The sequence below is a fragment of the Nesoenas mayeri genome, assembly GCF_963082525.1.
Source record: "Nesoenas mayeri genome assembly, chromosome: 2".
Classification (NCBI taxonomy): domain Eukaryota; kingdom Metazoa; phylum Chordata; class Aves; order Columbiformes; family Columbidae; genus Nesoenas; species Nesoenas mayeri.
In genome coordinates, this window is record NC_137543.1 from 18,133,909 (window position 1) to 18,156,345 (window position 22,437).

Consider the following 22,437-nt stretch of genomic DNA (forward strand, 5'->3'; position numbering starts at 1 on the left):
ACCATTGTTAGTCTTCATAAATGTTCTCTTACCAGTTATTTTTCTGTTTGCAATCTTTTATAGCTGACATCTAAACAATTATGCTGTTTCAGTGTGATAGAAATACAGATTGCACAGAATTAATTATTACATTTTCTTTTGTTTCTCAGGGTCTTATTCACTATGAAATCAATGATAGAACTGCTGTCAACTTAGGTGTTTGTCAATTTACTTGAAGATCAGTTCTTTTTTCCAGTGGCTTCACAACTTAAGGCACCAAACATTTTCATATGGATTAATGTTTGTTAGCTTTCTCTCAGATGAAGGGATCTGACTGCAAGACTGGAATCAAATAAATCACAAGCGAATTATACTGTAGGTGGAGGAACATCGGAACACAGCACAGTAATTATTTTTTGGGACAATGCTTGCACTATAGAGGCTAAGATGATACCTGGTGTGGTCTTGGTTACGTTTACAACATTTAAACGTAGTTAGCATTAGTTTTGTTTGTATCAAATTTGCTACATGAATCAGATGCAAAAAAACCCCAAACAAACAAAAACAAAACAAACAAACAAACAAATCCCCAAAATAACAAAAACCATGATGATATGACTGGGCCATTTTGCTGATGGTAGAAAAATTTCATTTTGGAAAAAATCTCTAAACAGGTGTGTCTCAGAAGTAGCAGACTTGCTCATGGACACAGGTTGTTTTTTTAAACAAATAGTCTATTCTTTTAAGTATTGATAGTGTATAGCAACGTTTTTAGTGAACAGGTTTTATATTTCTACGAACTAGGATAGGTTTATCTATAATTCATTTGTGAAAGCAAAGCAATGAGTTCTCTAGTAGAATAGTTTTCAAAAGCACTTCTATTTTTGAGAAAATTATTCCAAAATCTTTAGTTTTGCATGATACTCCTAGTTCTGTGCTTTTGACTTGTTACATGAACTGAAAAGCTATTTCACATACTACAATTTATCTTTCCAGTTTGCATAAGCTTCAGTAATTTAGCCATGAAAATTCACCTCTCAGAACTTTTTTCAAGTCAGTTTTGATAAAAGACTTTTCAATCAATATTTAAAAATCAATATAAAGTTCCTTCAAAATCATTGAACCAGTATGTTACTCACTATTTTAATGGACATTTTGCATCTATGAACAGCTAAAATTATCCTCCTGATAGTCCTTAATGAATGAAAACAAGACTTTGTTACCATTTTATATTTTTTTATTCCTTTCACAGTAAAGGATCTAAGCCTGTGATGTGATGAGGTTCCTCAGTTTTGTTGTATTTAGAGGATGCTAAATACATTGGTTAAGTAGTAAGATTAAACCAAAGATATATTCTTGCTTTAGTTTTTTCATCCAGTCATAGAATAACTTAGCAGAATATTCAAGACACAAAACATGGTATTTTAAACTCCTAAACAACTGTAATTAAAAAGTTTCTTACAATCATTAACATTTTTCTCTTCATGAGAAGTGAGTCACTATGTGTGTCAGAATTCTTTAAAGCTTTTGTTCTGTGATGCTATGCTCATTTTTTTTCTTATCTTTGTCAATCTTTCAGCAATATTGACTTTTTTTCAGGCTCTAGGGCAAGTTTTATTCATGTTAGCACTCTAAACAGAAAAAAGAATTGCTTTTCAGTTATGCTTCAAACATTTGGATAATAAAATTAATAAGTAATGCAATACAGTATTTCTGTCTGATAACATGGTAGTTCTGTACAAGTTGTTTGAAAGATATTTCCATTTCTGAAAGTAATAGCACTACATTCACAATCAATTATATTAGCTCACAGAAAAAAAAAAAAAAAAAAAAAAAATTGGCGTGAGAACCTCCAAAACAATTTTTGAGTTATTGGGCATATATGCACCATTCAGATAGAAGATACACAACATCAGTCATGTTCTCTTATCCTACCAAATGAAACCTGTGAATATCTGAGAACTGTTTTTTCATAGAACTAGTTCTGTTGCTGTTCAAACTGATTTTGTAAATCTCAAATATTTAACTAGTGTATTCAGTATAGATCGTGTATTAGAATGTAGTATCTACCACGTTCTTTCAAACATGGAGGGTGTAACATTTAATATCAAATTTACTTCTTTAAAGACAGCTGAAATTACACAGGACCTATGCTTTAGTAGAGTGATACAAAATAGATTACATAATACACAAACACAGATTACACTTAGCCAAACATATAGCATTTGCAATATACAATTTTATCACAATACAAATGTGATTGCCTTTACAGGTATCTGTAATGTGATCACCATCATGACACTAGGCATCCCCAGTCACTGGAGTGAATGCATAGACTGAAATCAGGTCAAGGCCATTGCTGTCTTTGATATTTGTCAGTTGCCTAGTTTTTACACTCTATGCTGGACTAAGCCCCCATTCTGGTCTGGCTAACTCAGAGAGATATTCATACTCCTAATAAACTCAGGGAGAAACATATCCACCACCAGTCCATCCACTCATCTGTAGACAGGTGTTTTTACAAAACAAAGGCAACTCTCCGGTTGAGATAAAAGTCAGATTGTTTGCAAAAGCTGTGCTCTGTCATGCCCTGCATTATTTCCTAAACTTTATGGGCACATAACCCTTGCTCATCTCTGAGCCTTCTTCCATTTTAGGGGTTTATTGGTGTATTCACAACCAATAAATAATTGTTTGTGTTAACTGGTCAAATAATTTCACGATTATTCACATATCATGAAAAATGTATTCCTATGGCCATATTTGGAATACTTGATCTCTTAAAACTAAAACCCATTAAAATGACTTTGATGTAAACATCTTAATTGTGAAAGTGTCTTGCATCTGACATTTGGAAACCACTTGTGAATGACTTTGCTTTGAAAACTGACCAGCTGTTTGAAAACTGGAAAAAAACATTGGGCACTAAACTTAAACATCACTAGATATTCACTAAAATATAATATGATAATGCAATTAGCATAAGATGGGTAGGATTCTCATGCCTCTCTTCTCAGTATGATGTGACTGCTGCACATCACGTATCAGACTGTATATGATAAGGATTAAACTCACCTTGCTTCATGAAAATAATGAAATTTTTGCATGCTATTGTAAAGTGAGTGAAACAATGTTAATCAATATAATAAGTAGCAGATTGTGAAAATATATGCTGGCACTAGTATAATATTTTTTAAATAATTGAAATCTGAAGCAATTACTTGTTAACACTTTAACTTTGCAGCAGTTTTCCAAGTCTAACATGTTAAAAAAACTTAAGCAATTGTTCACTTAAAAGGCAATAAACTAGTCTCAACAAGAAAGCATTCATTTCTAAGGGATGATTTTAATGACATTTATAATTCTTTTTTAACAGCTGAGGATGCATGTGGAGGAACTATGAGAGGATCCAGTGGTATCATCTCGAGTCCCAGCTTTCCTAATGAATATCAAAATAATGCGGATTGCACATGGACAATTGTGGCAGAGCCTGGGGATACTATCTCACTCATATTTACAGATTTCCAAATGGAAGAAAAATATGATTATTTGGAAATAGAGGGTTCTGAACCACCTACAATATGGTAAGTCAACTATTGCAGTTTTAATCTGGTAAAAAAATATGATTAGATGTGGAAGAATAACTTTTCCTTCTTGTCAATAGATAGTCTTGCTGAAAATAAAAATAGTAATGATTGTTACTATGGAATAAAAGTTTATATTCTAATTGCAGCTGTAACATAATTTTGAAATATATTCCATCAAAATGGAAGGCATTATAGGGTTATTCACCTCATTGATCTGTAGATCTAACCATTCTAACCATTATTGTATTAAAAATTTATATATTTAGAAACAGAATGGAGTGAACTGTTGTACTGGTTCCTTGGTGGAGCCTTCAGGGTGTTTTATAATGTCAGAAAGTAAATGGCATGGAGTCCTTCAAGCACAGAGCTGGGAGAAGTAGCATTGCTCACACTTGGTGGTCACAGATTCTCTCTGGAGGAATTTCTGTACAGAGAACCAGATACATGATGTCATTATATAAAGTGCTGGGAGTATGGTTGATGTTACATTCATCTAGAAAATTCCATTCTAATACATGAGATACAGCACCATGAGCTGAGTAGCTACAACACTTTTTTTGGTTTGGACTTTATTCCAAATATGCTGCCTTTAGAGAAGATTTCTGTTTGTTAGTTGGTGTAGCAGTAGTAATAATATTTTTCATAGTCTGACTTCTGCAGTTCTTGATCTCAGTGTATACACATTGTGTAAAACAAGTAGAAGAAATAAAATAGTAAGCAACTTCTTTTGAGATCAGGTTCAGTTAAGTAGAAAAAATAAAGGATACTCAAGAAATATGTGAATATGATGAATTCTTGTGTTTGTTATATTGATTTTAATATACTATTCACACAAAAGAGGATACATATATGAAACCATAAATACCAGTGATACCCTCCAGTAAAGTCTTAAGAACCTAACTGGTTCATAAAGTATTATGAGGATTCTGCACAATAAACAGAGACATTTAGACAGCAGGTGATACAGCACATGAATGGCTAACCATTAAACTCATTAGAGTCTTGTCTTCTTTTATCAGTGCAAAAATCCCTAAACATAGTATAGAACAAATAAAATAATTATTTTTAACTTTATATTAGGAAAATATTCCAAATTAGAGAACTACATTGTTTTGAAAAGAGCAGTCTCAGATTCTACAAGTGATGCCTGTAAGTGATATTCCTTACTGCTTCAGGGTATAGTAGAAGCCTATACACTGTCAGCTTTAGCAAACAGTCTTTTACAATTTGAGTTAATACACACTGCCACCTACATAGTTAATTACCTGTATTAGAATATTACTTAATTGCCATTGAGTTTCTCAAGCTGTTAAACCTAAATCTTCTGAACTAGCTGTCAGCTAAAATAATTTTTAAACAATAATTTATAATAATTATTAGTGAGGTAACGCCAATGACATACAGACATTATGGATCACTTGAAGAGCTAAATCTGCATTCTCTTACTCTTGAATGTGTTATATGTATTCAGTCATGAGTTTCAAACAATGATTTATTTTTTTTTTTCCTGCAAAAGGCTTTGGCTATATTTAAATGATAAAATTTCTTTATATATGGAAATTCTCATATTATCTGTTTACAAAACATAAAATATTACAACGCTAATTTAATAATTGCTCATGTAGAGAAGCAGATTGAGAACATATTTTTTTTTTTAGCTTGTCATTTATATTCCCTAAATTAGACTGATATATTCAATTATGCAAAAGTATCCTCCCCATATGTTAGGAAAAATAGATTTGGAAAGCTTAATTACCAACATTTTTTTAATTAGATTTACAGTGGTAATATGTTACATCCACTTGAGATTTAGTTCACGATATCTTAGTTCATAAACTCTACATAGAAATATACTTCTAAAACTAACGCCAGGCTCTTGATTTTTAATTCTGGAAAACAAAGAGTACGTGTTTTGTAAGACTACTGAATATATATTAGTTGATAGCAAGTAGTATTATAAAATAATTTCTTACAGATTTTGTTGCTTAATGTGACTCTTATACCTATTGATTTGAAAACAAAACAAAACAAAACAAACCTCTAACTTTTATTCTTCTGTACATCTGCTGTGTAACACAATACCCCTGCTTTTTGATTCTAATTTAAACAACGAGGTAAAATGTACATCAATAGATATTCTGGGGTTATCCATGAGACAGGGCTTGAAATTATCCATGAAATCCTAACTTTCCATAGCCTTCCACTCTCACAATATAATATTTTAGTTACACCAAGTCTTTTGTTTAAGAAAATCTTGATAGGCCATTTTAAGTAGTGGGAAAAAGTTGCTTAGATGTTCTTCAGGTTTTTGTTGGCTGATATCAAGGGCTGATTCTGACATTTGGCAACTTGATTTGAATTATGAGTTTCTTTTCATTTTGGAAGTGAAACTGAGAGAAAATGTTTAGTTTGAGGAAACTATTTCCTCCCTTTTTTATCAACAAAACCAAAAACTGAAAATAAACAAGATCGAGTGAAATGTTCCTTTTTACCTATGTGAAAAGTTAGGATCTGAGAAATTCATTGATGAAAGAATAGCAATGTCTTTATGAGATAATTTATTCAGCATATAAAGTTCAGAGCTTGCCTCTAGGATATTTTCGTTGGAAAGATTCAGTCTCTTATGTTGCTGTTAGTCACTTTTCATGAGATATTGAATAATCCCTGAGCAGAAAACTGGAATGATTCTCTAGGCTGATTTGACGTGGGTGTCCTGGATTCCATCATGTACTCTAGTCTGAATTGTTAAGACAATTGTAAAGATCCCCTTTAAATTGTATAGAAAAAATGGTAGAACCTCCTTCCCAGAATACTCTATGAAAGATGTGTTTAGAGCAATCTCCTGATAAGAGTGGGCGAGGGTGGAAAGTGTATTTCACACTGTCCTGTGGAAAGACATTAAATCTATATCTTCTATTGCTGATTACGAAGTCAATTAAGCCATTGTTGAAAAATAAGTTGACAATTTCTCCTTCTACATGTTAGGAGAGCTTGGTTATTCCCAAAAAAAAAAAAAAAAAAAAAAAAAAAAAAATCAACCAATTGAACTTGAAATTATGATAAGTTTTGATTTAATCAATATATTTTTGGTGGAAAAGTGATTTAAAATAAAGGTTGTCATAAAGTCTCAATTGTCTCTCAATTCAGAGAACTGCTGTAGTCTGAGTGAGTATCACAATTTGTTTTCAAAGAACACATAATTATGTCAATTTTTTACTATTTGTTAACATGAAGGTGTGCATTAATATGAAGGTGCTTGGGAGTGTAGCACTATCTCTAATGTTGTAGGGAAAATGTACTTCAATTCTACTATGACATCGAACAACAACAAAAATACCAAAACAAAACCAACCAACCAAAAAACAAAAAAAAAAATAAAACAAAACAAAAAAACCCTAAACCAATTAAGTGTTCAACTCTGTTCTCTCTGGGTGAGAGTGTACTCCTAAGAAGAGCTTTGTGTAGTGTTCGAACATTTGACCTACCACTGGCACGTTTATCCAAAATAGTAGGACACCTAGGTAATCTGTTATTGAAGATAAATTTGAAATATGATATAATTACTCCTTTTAAGGTAAAACAACTCACTTCACTCTTACTAGTAGTATATTTTTGGATATTTCAAAATGTTTTCATATTTAATCTCCCTAAATTTTAAAGGATGCTCAGAATTTTTCATAGTAAATTGAAGTATTGTGTTGTCTAGGCCATCACTCTGTTTCTTATTTTAGCCAAATTATATTTTATATATACACTATAAAATGATACATACTGAATGAAATTTGTTGGCAAAACCACAACCAATTTACTTCTGCTCTAAAACATATTTAAATATTTAACTGTTTGATATCGCATGTTTTATACATCAGATCAATTGTGTTAAAATAGACAGCTGTTAGAGAACAATGGCTAACAAAGTGCATTTCTCCCTTGCAACAGTGATTTTGCTGATTTTTTTTTCCCAACAGCAACACTCCTTTCACATTCGTTTTTAAAATTCTGTGGAGAATGAAATAAGATTTTATGAAAAAAGCTTTCCCTTAACTTAGATGCAACAAAAAAACATCCAGTTTAAAAGTTTTTATCTGAGATTCTTAACGCTCTCCTGATCCTTATAATAAAATCCTCTAAGATAGCCTGTTAGCTTAAGAGTCTGTTGCATATTTTAAGGATGAGAAAGAATAAGAACAAGAAAATGTGGGTCTTTGTTTGGGTTGCCAAATAAGAATTTATTACAAGTAACTAGTTATCTGTTTCTAATCTGTTTGGGTCTAGCCTTGACGTGGAAACATTCCTGATGAACTTTTCAGTGGATATGATGTGTTTCTATATTTTTTTTTTATTGTGAACTTAATTAGTTTACTTTTCTGCATAGCACTGCTAAGGACAATTTAATGAGTACATTTTATTCATTACAAATTTACATCAATTGTAACTTCCCTGTATGAGTTTTTTGAAGCCATTTCTTTTTTTTTTTTTTTTAAAGTTTATGATTTATGACAACTGGAAGCTAAAATAAAATAGAAATAGAAGGCCTTTCTATGGTACTCTCTTCTAGTGATTTTTTTTCTGTGTTCTTTTCTTAGGTTGTAATTCAAAGTGTAGTGCACAAACATGTCTCAAACATGACTGCTGCTGAAAGCAGGCTCAGATCTGAGGTGAGACTTGGTCACTCAGGGCTTTATCCAAGCTATTCTTGAAAGCCTCCAAAGATCAAGACTGCACAACCTGTGTGGACAACCTTCCTCAGTGTCTGACTGTCCTCATGAAGGAAATTTTTTTTTCCTTTTTTCCCTTATTTGGAAATAATTATTTAGAGTCAGAATCAACACACAAGAATTTATTATCTCCAAACATCTCAATGAGGTCCAAACATCTTAAGTGGTTTCTTTCTTCTTTGTAGATAGACAGTGGTATGACTTTTCCTCTGGGCAAATTGACTTATCTGTCCAAGTCCTAGCTTGTGAGTTGAAGACATGTGGGGTCATGATGAAGTCCTTCCTACATCTCACTTGGGTTTTCCCACTCATCTTACAGGGACATGTACATGACTAGAATAATGAATCATCCTGTCTTCCTCTAGACTATAATAAGCTAAAGTTTATAGAGAGAATAGTGAGGCACATAGGAAGTGATGTATCAAGATGATAATTTAACTGGTTCATGAAGGAGTAGAACCACTTTATGGTGAAAATAAAGCACACACTGTTTTCCCTTCAGGTACTGTAGAATCTGTAGACCGATGGACAGCATCCATGCAAGCATTTACTTTTTTTTTTTGTTAACCTTATGTGCAGAGGTTTCACAGAGTTAGTTGATTTCCTTTATATTTTTCTTCTGTATCCTTAGTTTATTGTATTTCTGTGATGGTATAAAATATTTTATTCTGATTAAGGTACACAATGTTAGGAAGGCAGTATTTCACTATTGTTGTGACAAAAAAAGAGTATATTCTGGTAGTTCAGTGCACTTCTTTTGAAGAAACATTTCTGAAACTGTTCCTAATTTGTTTCCTTTCCTATGTTCATGAGTACCGCAAAAGTGAACATTTGTAAATCTTAAGATACATGCTTTCATTATTCTCATGGTGCTTTCTAATATGTATGAAGGTATTCTGATCTGAGTCAAAGAGATACCCATCAGCAATTTTCAAATGAGCAGTTATATATTGGATGGGCTTTTTACATACATTCTTCTCAACAGAGACAGGATGATATTGCTTTATTTCCTGAAGTCTTACAAACATTCAGAAACAAATAAAAAAATAATTCTCATGAATCCTTATATGATGGATGAGTACTCAAGTTTTTCCACCATCCCTCTTGGGCAAAGATGTACTGACTACTGTGTTTATGCTTCCATGGCCTCCTTTTACCCTCTTCAGATGGAACAGTCCAGAGTGCTTCCAATATTTCTTATTTGTAACTCTGTATTGAAGAAAATAGAAAAATAATAGTCTACACCTAGGGCATTTTATTAATGAATACCTAAAAGGCATTATCAGTAATAAAACCAAACAAATGCAAAAAAATCTGGAGTCTCTAACTCAACAGTTTCTGGAAAAAACACAGATAGGAAGGTGGCTTGATAATTTAAGAGGAAACACTTTCTCTCTGCTTACTCCAGTAGAATACTGCACTTGTTTTTATGTAGTCATTTACTATTGTCTCAGGATGGCAATTGCTGGAGTAGTGAGGGAGAATGATTGCTCTTGTCTTGACTAAAATATAAGTGACTGAAGTGGCAAATCTTGCAAGTAGTACTGAAACAGCTGTATTTTATGTTGCATGAGTTGTTTGGTGGAGGAAAGGGTTTTACACATAAAGCAGGGGTTAACAAAAATCTCGAAACAAGGCAGGGAAAAAAGCCCACAACCAACCCACAAACATCCCAAAACCAAAACATGTAATTGTTTCAAGTGTCATTGCAGAGTAGTTTAAGCTTTGCACTTTCTTGTCATGTGCTCCGAGTCTCTCCATGATCTCTGTTTACTTTATTCAGCAAAGTAAGGGATAAGCTGCCAGGGAACAGTAATTCCTGCAGAGATAATCTCTTGTTTCTAGATTCTGGATGAAAATCCTTAGTATGTTTTCTACATTGGGTAAGCTACATGAATTTATAATTCTGTCTTTTATGCTTCAGGCCGTAATAACCAAAATTATAATATTTTGAATATATGAATGAAACTCTTTGAGTTAATAAACAAATCCAGACAAAAGGAAAAAAATATATATTCCTTATATGGGGCATACAGACTACTTACAATTTCAGATACTACTACTTCTGTTTGTCACTGTCCATCTGATTTGACTGTCAAAATCACTTTAGGTGATTTAGGTTGTAAATTCACTTGTAAAATGAACCAGTAGCTAAAACAAATGATTAAGCATCCTATGAATCCCCAACACCACCCTTCTCTCTAAATTGGAGAGGTATGGATTTGATGGGTGGATCATTCAGTGGATGAGGAACTGTCTGGATGGTCACACCCAGAGAGTAGTGGTCAATGGCTCAATATCTGAATGAAGACTGGTGATAAATGATGTCTCCCAGGGATCCATATTGGCACCAGTACTATTTAATATCTTAATCAAAGACATAGACAGTGGGATTGAGTGCACCCTCAGCAAGTTTGTGGATGACACCATGCTGAGTGGTGCAGCTAACATGCCTGAGGGATGGGATGCCATCCAGTGGGAGCTGGACAAGCTCAAGTAGTGGGCCCATGCAAAACTTGTGAGGTTCAACAAGGCCAAGTGCAAGGTCCTGCACCTGGGACAGGACAACCCCTGGTATTGATACAGGCTGGGGGATGAAGGAATTGAGAGCAGCCTTGCTGCATTCTGGTGGGTACTTGGGGGTACTGGTGGATGAAAGATTGGGCATGAGCTGGCAATGTGCTCTTGCAGCCCAGAAAGCAAATTGTATCTTGGACTGCATCAAAAGGAGCATGGCCAGCAGGTCCAGGAAGATGATTCTGCCTTTCTGCTCTGCTCTGGTGAGACCCCACCTGGAGTCCTGCATCCACCTCTGGAGCCCTCAGTACAGGAAAGACATGAACCTGTTGGAGAGGGTCCAGAGGAGGTCACAAAAATGAGCAGAGGGCTGGAACACCTCTCCTATGGGGACGGCTGAGGGAGCTGGGGTAGTTCAGCCTGGAGAAGAGAGGGTTCTGGGGAGACCTTATTGCAGTCTTTCAGTACTTAAAAGGAGCCTTAAGGAAAGATGAAGGCAGACTTTTTAGCAGGGCCTGCTACTGTAGGACAAGGGGTAATGACTTTAAAGTAAAGGAGGGGAGATTCAGGCTAGACATGATGAGGAAATACTGTCCCAGGTTGCCGAGAGGTGGTAGATGCCCTATCCCTGGAGACAATTAAGGCCAGACTGGATGGGGGTCTGAGCAGCCTGATCAAGTTGAAGATGTTCCTGCTCATTGCAGGTGCGTTGGACTAGATGACCTTAGAAGGTCCTTTCCAACCCAAACTATTCTATGACTCTATGAACTTGCTAAAGCAATTTCTTTATATTAAAGATTGACACAATGTCAAACCAGTGTTAGAGCAATTTTTGGTAATTACACGTCATCCAGTATGCAGATGATTGGTCACAACCCACAGCTTCCTGGTCATGACACAAAAGTCATTAAAAAAAGAAAATAAATCATTCCTGTATGCTTACTGTATGCTTAGTTTTTCCTTTATACAAGAGGTTATGCAAGTGAAAAAACCACCAGAATGCAGCAACGTAGACATTTGAAAATGAGCCTTGAACAGATTACATGTTTTCAAAACCCTCCACCCTGAACTTAAAAAAGCTTATTCAAATAAATTATCAATTTCAATAAATGATTTTATCCCATAAAATTTTAAACTGTTTTTAATGTTAAGAACTTTGCATGTTTACAAGTGAAATACAACTAATTTTCAGTATTTTGAAAACCTGAGGGTAGATTCATCTGAGCATCTTTTAAAAATTTAAAGATTTGAGAGTTAAATGAAATTTTCCTTTGACCTAATTCCTGAACCATGTTAATATCCCAATGTCTTATGTCAGGATAGGGATAATAACATGAGAAACAGTACAGAAAATGGGAAAAGCATGAAAACAGATATGGAAAAGCATCTATAGGGAGAGGAATAAAATAGTCTAGAACTTTTAAATCTTGAAAATAAATATACAAGATAGGATTTGAAGGATTCATAAAATTATGAATATTATATATCAGGTAAATAACGAACATTCATTCTTCATTTCTTACACTTTTATGTGGGTATATGGCTCTGCTGCACAACTTCTTTTCCCCATCATTTTTTATGTCATAGGATAAACTCCTACAATCACCTCTGTTGAGCAAGAAAGTACTGGTCTGCATGTCCAAACTGAAGTTAACTGTAAAGTGAAGGACTGTTACAATGAGGCTTAATTTCTATTTAGTAGTTGACACCATGTCTTTCAAAAGAAAACCAAAAAGACAAATCAACCAACCTTGAGCTGAATTTTGCAACTTTTTTTAATAAAAATTTCCAATTCTGTATACCTTACAGAATTTGAGATTCAATCCCAAAAGTGCAGGCATCTTTGAATGTGTCTGGAGATTTTTGAGGTGTTTTTTATTTGGTTTTTGTTTGTTTATTTGTTCCTGGTGGTTTTATTTTTGTTCTGTTTTGTTTTGTTTTGTTTTCCAGAGAGTAAATTATAAAAAAAGGGAATTTCCTTAAAAAGATGAAATGAAGGCAGTGCTACAGTGTTGAGTGCACTTAAAAACAGAGTTCAGCTACTGTGGGAGAGAAATGAGAAACGACTGTGACAGCAACAAAGGCTAACAGTCCTTATAGTATTATTTATTGTTTTTGACTTACAAATGAATCTGCTGGCAAGACCTTCTACAGTCCTGTTAGTGGATTTAAAGAAACTAGTTGCAAGTTGTGTTTGTCCTGAAAATTTTGGTAAACGTGAAACTATAGCTTTGCTAAATGTTCTGGAAATTATTTTTATTACTGTAGTCTATGCTTTAGGCATTTATAGCCATACACTGGACTGCTGCCATTCAATTTGTTTTTGGTGACTTCTTACACAGAGTCCACAAAACTATGAAGTAGAGCAGCATACTGTACTCTTCTGTTATAGAAAGACACAGTACACAGGAATAAAGCTTAAATCCCCAAACTTGTGATTTGAATGATGTGTTGCTGTTCAACAGCTAGTGCAACTCAAATTAAAGCCCGATCTGTTTAGCATTACTATTCCTCTTACCTTTTGCAAGGCTTTTGCTGATGCAGGGAAAAGATAAGAAAGAACCTAGTGGTATCAATTGCCAGTGGGATCCAATCCATAGTACTTTGCAACATATCCTGTATTTCTGTTGTCTAATTTTGCTTTGGCTGTATCCTGAAACATGAGACATAGATTCAAGTGTTAGTGGCTCACAATTCATGACAGAAGTATCTGGCACATTTTTCAGACTCAAAACCAGTTGATGAAAGCCAGCTGGGTTGTTCAAGGGAATGTTTATATGTATTTTATGTTAAAAAAGAACTAGGAACAAGCAATCTCAACTGAAGTCTGTGACTAACCCTAAAAGAAATCAGATTTAGGAGTAGGATGCCATTGACATTGACAGAGACCAGAGATCAAAAAAAAAAAAAAAACAAAACCAGAGGTAACAGAGGTACTCTATCAAATACTTAGTGCATACTTATTTAGTTATATTCAATCAAGAAATAATAATAATAAAAAAGATTTCTTATTTTAATATATTACTGTATCTGGTATTCAAAAAGAAAAAGAGTAATGTTGTCATTACTGAATATTAAATTCAAAGAACAAGGCATTCTTCCTATTCTGAAAAATAATCAGAAACACATGAAGTACTTTACCTGATGAAAAGTTCCCTCAGCCACTCCTCATAAGACTTCTTCTCTAGACCCTTCACCAGCTTTGCTGTCCTTTGAACTCACCTCAGCAAATGACAGGGAAAAGGACAGGGATCTCTGGGAAGCTGTAAGAAAGCCAGTTAACTCTAAAACCTGGAAGGAAATAATGGAGTAAGTGGTGAAAAATTCCTTAAAGCAGAACCTAATTCTGTTTACCTTTTTTTTTTTTTTTTAATTACAAACTAATGAAAAAAAGACTCTAAATATATGGTGTGCTTAGCTGGGAAAATGCATACAAAGAATATTTACTGGTTACTCTCTAAGTCAGTGCTCTCCAGTTCTAGGCCTGGTAATGTTACATATTTTTGCTATATTTTGGATATTGGAACAAGAATTATGCATAAATATTGTTAACGACCCTGAACTGTGGGGAATCGCAGGCTCTTTAGATGCTAGAAGTATACTTCAAAATTATGCTGATAAATTAAAGTGAACATGCACATATTATCAATGTGAAATTCATTTCAGTCCAGTACAAAATGCTGTAGAGTAAATGAAGAAAAAGGTGTAAATATAAAATGAGGAGTAAATATCCAGACAGAGGAATAAAACCCAGTAAGTACATCAGGAAAACACAAAAAGTAGTTAGTATTAACAAACATTAGTGAGCAGTATGTCCTTGTATACACTATTGAAAGGCTGAGGGAGCTGAGTCTCTTTAGTTTGGAGAAGAGGAGACTGAGGGGTGACCTTATTAATGCTTATAAATATATAAAGGGTGAGTGCCACGAGGATGCAGCCAGGCTCTTCTAGGTGGCAAACAATGATAGGACAAGGGGTAATGGGATCAAGCTGGAACACAAGACGTTCCACTTAAATTTGAGAAAAAACTTCTTCTCAGTGAGGGTGGCAGAGCACTGGAACAGGCTGCCCAGGGAGGTTGTGGAGTCTCCTTCTCTGGAGAGATTCAAAACCCACTTGGACATGTTCCTGTGCGACCTCACCTAGGCGTTCCTGCTCCAGCAGGGGGATTGGACTAGATGATCTTTTGAGGTTCCTTCCAATCCCAAACATACTGTGATACTGTGATCCACGTAATTCTCTGTGTGCATGTGCATGCTTTTGTGTGTGCAAGAGTGAATTCTTGTTATAGAATTATAGAATTTGCCCTGCATTTATGCAGGCACAGTATGTTTTTAAGTTGCAGATAGGATTAATGAAGATTAATGAAGATGCTGAAAAATATTGAATTCTTTGGTTGCTGAAAAAAAGGTAAAGAGAAGTTCATTTGCAAATGAAGATGATATTTCATATTTCTACATCCTTTAGAACTCCTTTAGCAGTTACACAAATCTTTTCATATTTCCTAATCAGGCATTTCCACTATATCTTGCTAAACAAGGACAACAGCAACAAAATAGAAACAATGTTATATCATGAGCTGGTGTTGTAGCCTAAGGTTTGTTCACTGTGTCATGCTGGATGAGTATTAAAGGTTAGGACTAACTACACTGACAGGTGTAGAACCTAAGCTTTCTTTCACCTGCCTGTACTTCTGTGTAGTCTGCTGTGGTTATCTTGCTAGTCATTATAGTCTTATAAATGCAGTGTTTTAAAGGTCAGTCTGCATTTATAATAAGTGAATTAATCATCTTTTTATCAGTTATTAGATCCAAGTATTTGCAAACTAACTCAGATATATCATAATAGAAAAGTCTTTCAGAGTGCTCAGATAATGCTATGATCATTATCACTAATATCAGTAAAAGACATCTTATAGAAGAAATTAACAGATATCAAACTATGATACAAGATATTTTAAATATGATAATATAGTGTGTCTTTTACTGCATAATTTATATGACTTTCCAGCCAAATGTCATTTACAAAGGTAAAATTCTTTTGGTGAAATGGAAGTGAAATTTTGGCACTAATAATTGATATATATGGTAAAGTAAAACAAAATTATTATTCTAGTGAATATTTACTTACAATCTGCTCCAACCTAGAAAACCTACATAATGAGATGACCTTTTAAATGAGGCACCAGATTTTCCCAGAGTATAAGTATTTCATTCTGACAATAAAAAAATATCAGTAAATTTTCTAAACTTTGGTTTTGCTCCCTATCAAAGCTTTTATACAGATTGATCACTGTATTAAACACGTACATGAATTTTATTATGAATAAATATATTAATAAATGTTTTATATGTGTCCTGTATAGAAGCCAGAATTCTTTAGCAGACATACTTTGCTCTCAGTTTTTTCGAGGAGAGGGGGAGAAAACAAGCTGAGAATTAAGAACAAATGATATTTGCTTATATCACAATGAAAATGTAAATTTTAAGACACAAATATTAATTTTAAATATATATTTTTTAAGAACTGTAAACTGAAGACTTTAGAATTCAGAGTGTTTTATAAATAACACAAATTGATCTAGTAAAATCAATTTTAAATATTCACAGTTTCTAATCACCTTTTGTTATTTTAAATAGTATTAATTATCCACAATTAAAAATATACCAGAAGATTTTATAGTACTCAGAAGAATCACATACATTCTTCTTAGTTCATGATTTCCATTTTTGGTGTTTTGTTTTTTTTTTTTTTTTTTTTAAATTGTCTTTTTAGACATCTATTGCACTTCAAATCTTCAGTATGGCCTCTGTTAGCAAAGAGTGTGATGTCTCCTGTTGGACAAATTAGACTACAAATGTTCAACTCAGAGGCATGGTTCCAGAGCATGGAGAGGTTAAAATGCGATGACATGGATCACTGGTTCACAGTCTGATTTACCAGAAACAGCAGGTGGCTAGAATTCAGATCCATGCATTGGTGTCCCTGAAGTGTGTGCTCATCTCTGAGAGCAGCATTTAGTTTTTGAAGGAAAATAATTACATAAATTGTGATTTTACATGCACAAGTGTATGAAGAATTGATATCAATAAAATAATTTTTGCATGTATACATACTTCTTCAAATTAAGAAACAAAAATCCCTCTTGTCATATTTCTCATAAGATTTGCATTTTTTAAATGTTTTTATGATATTTATTTAAAAAAAACACTCTGAAAAAATATATGTCCATACTATTCTCATTATCTTAGTATATATAAACTTAATAAACAATAGTATTTCAACAGTATATTTCAGTGACTCCTTTTCAACATGATAACTTGAAAGTCAGTACAGTTTGGAGCAGACCCTTGCTTTACACACACATCAGTTCATGTATATCTGCAAGGTTCAGATCAGTGTAGAACCAACATCGGCCTAGAACTGGAAGTGGTACAGCTGCATCAGTGGGAATCCTTGCTCAGGACAATTATTATATTTTTACTTCTGTATGTATGGATATCTCTGTACATTGTTTCAGTCTGAAAAACATTTGTTAGCTCCAGCCAGTTATGTGGCACAAAGAAAGACTGTAGTGCCTCTTTCATTCAATATCTGATAACCACATTATGTGTTTTCCAGTGGTTCAGAATGTCCAAGCAGAGGTGTAATATAGCCTGCCTTCTTTGCTTAAAAGTGCTAAGTGGTAAAAAACCCAACCAACTTTTCTTTTTTATAATTTTTAATAATAGATACCCACCATTGTTTACAAAAAATAAGAAAAAAAAATATTTTGAATGTGTTTGTCATTGACTTCTGCTACTGGCTTTTTTCATGTATTTTCCAGATTAGAGAAAGAGATCTTCAGTGGTTTTTACATTCTTTTTCTTTTAAATTTGATACCTTAAGAAAAGTTGGTATATAAATTTTTGACTGCTAAATGCTTCAAGAACTAAATGTGTATCTATATTTCCACATACTTCTTCCCTGGTTAGATATATAACATTTGCTTTAGCCTTTTTTGCTGCAACATTCACCTATATTAAAGGAAGAAGAAAAATGCTTAGCTAAGAAAGTCACTTAGGTCATCCAGCATGATGGCCATATTCTTTCCATTACCTTATTATAGTTACTTCTGAAATATAGACTACCATGTTTTTTTCTGCTGTTGAAACTCTCCCTGAAATCTGTCCTAATCAATATAGTAAACTTTATCTTTATAGATAATATTTCTTTTACTGGGGCCTAACTGACATGATGTTATTTCTATTTTGAAATTTATGTGATATGCCATCATAACAAAAATATGAGAGAAACAGAAGTTTAGTGAGCAAGCCCTTCTAGGACCTTAAATTCCAAATAATCTGTATCTGTTGATTTAAATGCTTGTCTTCTATAGATATTGTTAAACATGTTCCTCCAAGTAGAAAGTACTTCATTATATGCTTGCCATAAACAAATCATTCTGCTTCTTTCTAAATAAGAGGGATATATTCACTGAATTAAGACATCATATTACATCATCAGTTATTTTTACTTTTGTATCTCCTATTCCTCTGTTTCATGTCTTATTTTATTCTTAATGTAGATTTACACACTCTTCCTCTCTTAAAAGAATAAAAACAAAAATTGTCCAATTCCCTTCTCTCTTTTAGCTCTTGTCTGATAGGGCAAAACATGACTTGTCCTACCCCTTATTAGCCACAGATAAATTAAAATATTTGGTCCTTGGTTTTAAAGACTTCCTGTTGGTTATATCTCTATGGAGTAAAGGTGGAGGTATATGATATCCACATCTTAATTTTATCATAACAACTTAAAAGTCCTTCATACAAAAGATACAAGAAAGGTTTTGCTATTTGCAGTTGGAGACCGTTTGAATATGAAAGTTACAAATAGGGTAAGAGAAGTACAATCAAGTACACTGAACAACAGCAAAGTCATAAAGTTGTTTAAATCAGATAACTTATTGTAGAAAAATAGTGAAGTTTTAATGATTAGAGAAGTTTAATTGGGAGATTTGAATTCTGTTTCTGTCTGGGAGCAGTAGAGAAGGGAGGGGATAACTGCAGGTCATGCGCTCACCCATGATGTGCAGTCCTGCAAGGGCTGAACACAGGGTTTGGAGGTGAGGACTTAGACAACAGAGTGAAATGGCAGCCTTTGACATGGGATGTGATAAACCGGGTCCAGGGTCTCTCCAGGAGCCCAGTTAAGAGGAGATGGACAAGGACAGAGCTGAGGGAAGGCTCAGGCTGAGCTGGTATGAGGTTCCTGGGCCCAAGGGCAGAGGTTCATCAGGGTCTCCAGACAGGGCTAGTCAGGGCCAGGAGGGTGGCCTCAGGGTTCTGGCAGTTTCCAGTTTTGTTTTAGGCTTTTGTGGTAGAAAACGACGTAAATTCTCTTTGTTTGTTTGTTTGTTTGTTTTTTAATGAAATAAAGGGTAGTACTGTTTCTTGATATTTGTCAAGCACTCTGAGATGACAGTTCTACAAAATTATCACGTAAGAAATTTATTAGCTTACACTTATATTGCAGAATAAGGGAAGGTCACTACAGATAAATGTAAGCAATTTTAAAATGTAAATGTCTTATGTGATATATTCAGCAGAACTAGAAGACTAGACGTTTGAGATATAGAAGAAAGTTGTTGCACAAAATGTAACTGAGTAAAAATTATTTCACAAAAAATGAGATGGAAACTGAAGTGAATGATTCTGTGAGTAATCTGCATGGATTCATTGACAGCAATTATATTTAAATTATGCAATAAGTGTAGCCTTTTCTGACAGATGTCAGTATCTATCTTGACACATTTTCAGAAGCAGAAAATACAAAATAGGAAGGTGTGAACTCTCAGGAAAAGATCACTTGCAGTTTGAGTTGAGTTGCTTAATTTTTGTCCTCCTGCTTTGTACTGGCGAGTTCTTTAAAGGCATTTCAGGACTTGAACTCTCCTATTCTTACCTTTAAAAAAGATGAAATAATACAACTGACTCAGGCGTAACATGACAGCATTTTTAATTTTTGTTCTCATGTTAAGGAACAACTCTTTTAAGATACATTTGCATTTGGCTTTAATATCTAACTATGAGTAAGCAGAGTGGCAGATACTCAGGAAAACTTAGAGATTCTAAAAGTACTTTTTAAAATAAGACCCATGGGGTCCCTAATTTTGCCGCAGAGTGGGAGTAATTTGACTTATATTTTAAACTTTTTCTCCAGCCAGATTTTCATGCCAATTTTCCTTTGTGCTGTACAAAAAATATAATTAGCCTTTTTCCATTTTGAATATTGCACACCTATACGTGCTTTTGATTTTAACTGCAGTAGTTACATGAAGTACTAAGGATTAGGCATAGAAGTTAAATGAGAATTAGGTGCAGAGTGAAACGCTCTTTCCTTCCCATTTCCTATGTCTCCAAGATTCTTTAGTGTGAATCTGGCAATACTGGTATCACCAGAAAGCCCAGTAAATATGATTTTTCCCCTATTACTGAGAAATGGCCATAGGCTTTGTGTTGATCTGACAGTGGGACTGTCTTAAGCCTCTTCTGAGATGTCTTGACCTGAGCTAATTTTAGCTTGTTTGAGCTCTGACAATTGCCTACTTTTCATACTGCTGATATGTGACTATCACGTAAAGGTCTGACAACCCTAGGCAGTTGCTGTGTAGCACACGTTGTCTCTCTATGTTAACTGAAGCTGGAGAAGGGTGGGAATCAGTGAGGAAAAAAAAAAAAAAATTAAAAGCGAGCTTGGTTAAGCAAACATCAAAAACATCAGATAGCCCAAAACTGATTCAAGGTTGAGGAGGGGGAGTTTTATCACTAGTAGCTTTCCAGAGATGACTTCAGGATACCATTGATTCAAAATAAACATTTTCCCCTTTTGTTTGGAAAAGAATGAAGTGCTGACGTCAGGTCAGAGAGGAACACTGAAATGGTGAGCATGACACCAGGGAAAGGGGATGGATATTTGGAAGATTTCTTTAATTCAAGAAGGTACTAGTATTATTAATGAGACTTTTCAATATTTATACTATTAGTCCATTAAAGCATTAATTGGACTAACAGTAATTTTGGGCTCAATCTATGAGGTGTTCTCTTCTGCTCCAACAAGATTCTGTGTGTAAGAAACTATATAACACTGCTGCATACGTGGTCTATTGACCATCAAGTTGTAGTATCAGGTGTGATATTTCTTTGTTTGGTTCATTTGTTAACACTTACCAGAAAGACTGAAGAACAAGCCTCCTTCCCCTATGAAAGAGTAAGATGTTGGCTACTTTTTAAGAGAAGTGAACCGTGTAAACCTCTCACAGATAATGGTCCCAGTTATTCAGCTTGACTGCTACCTAAAGAAGTATTTGATCAGATACAAGTTGTATTCAATGCAGTTCTATTTAGAGCAGCTGTGAAAGCAGAGGGAAAAAATGTGCAGAATTCCAGGGAAAACATTCAGATGATTACATTAATCCTTAAAACCATCCAGGGTCCTCAGCTCTCCAAATAAGGCCCTCAGAGATTTGAGGTTCTTGAAAGAGAGTGGACCACAGGTTGCTTTAGGTCATGCAGGAAAACAAATCCCATGGCAGGTCTTGATGTCCATCAGTGTTATGCTTATTACTTGTGCCAGTAGCAACACATCGTTTCTAACACGGACTAACATTTCAGAGTATGTGGATTTGGAAGTCTCCATTTACCTTTTGTCATACTTCATCCTCGCTGTTAAACTGAGGAAGTGTGGGCTAGATGATCGGGTAGTGAGGTGGACTGTGAACTGGCTGAAGGAAAGAAGCCAGAGAGTTGTGGTCAATGGGGCAGAGTATAGTTGGAGGCCTGTAACTAGTGGGGTGCCTCAAGGGTCAATACTGGGACCAGTATTATTCAATATATTCATCAATGACTTGGATGAGGGAATAGAGTGCACTGTGAGCAAGTTTGCCAATGACACCAAACTGGGAGGAGTGACTGACATGCCAGAAGGCTGTGCTGCCATCCAGCGAGACCTGGACAGGCTGGAGAGTTGGGTGGGGAAAAAATTAATGAAATATAACAAGTACAAGTGTAGAGTCTTGCATCTGGGTAGGAATAACCCCAGGTACCAGTATAAGTTGGGGAATGACCTGTTAGAGAGCAGTATAGGGGAAAGGGACCTAGTGGACAGCAGGATGACCATGAGCCAGCACTGTGCCCCTGTGGCCAAGAAGACCAATGGCATCCTAGAGTGTATTAGAAGGGGTGTGGTTAGTAGGTCGAGAGAGGTTCTCCTCCCCATCTGCTCTGCCCTGGTGAGACTGTATCTGGAATATTGTGCCAAGTTCTGGGTCCCTCAGTTCAAGAAGGACAGGGAACTGCTGGAGAGAGTCCAGTGCAGGGCAACAAAGATGATTTAGGGAGTGGAGCATCTTTCTTATCAGGAAAGGCTGAGGCAGCTGGGTCTTTTTAGCTTGGAGGAGATTGAGGGGTGACCTCATTCATGTTTATAAATATATAAAGGGTGAGTGTCACAAGGATGGAGCCAGGCTCTTCTTGGTGACAACCAATGGTAAGACAAGGGGCAAGGGGTACAAACTGGAACACAGGAGGTTCCATTTAAATTTGAGAAGAAACCTCTTCTCAGTGAGGGTGACGGAGCACTGGAACAGGCTGCCC

At 34.9% G+C, this 22,437-nt stretch overlaps 1 protein-coding gene across 3 annotated transcripts in view; it reads left to right on the forward strand.

Moving 5' to 3' along the window:
• The window catches only part of CSMD3 (CUB and Sushi multiple domains 3), a gene marked incomplete at its 5' end in the record, with an annotated part of 620,447 nt that overhangs the window by 182,915 nt on the left and 415,095 nt on the right, over nucleotides 1-22,437 (forward strand). For all 3 annotated transcript variants that reach the window (XM_080338547.1, XM_080338548.1, XM_080338549.1), the window contains one exon: nucleotides 3,356-3,563. In XM_080338547.1, coding sequence (XP_080194673.1) covers nucleotides 3,356-3,563 — 208 coding nt within the window. The remainder of the gene's footprint in view (nucleotides 1-3,355; nucleotides 3,564-22,437) is intronic.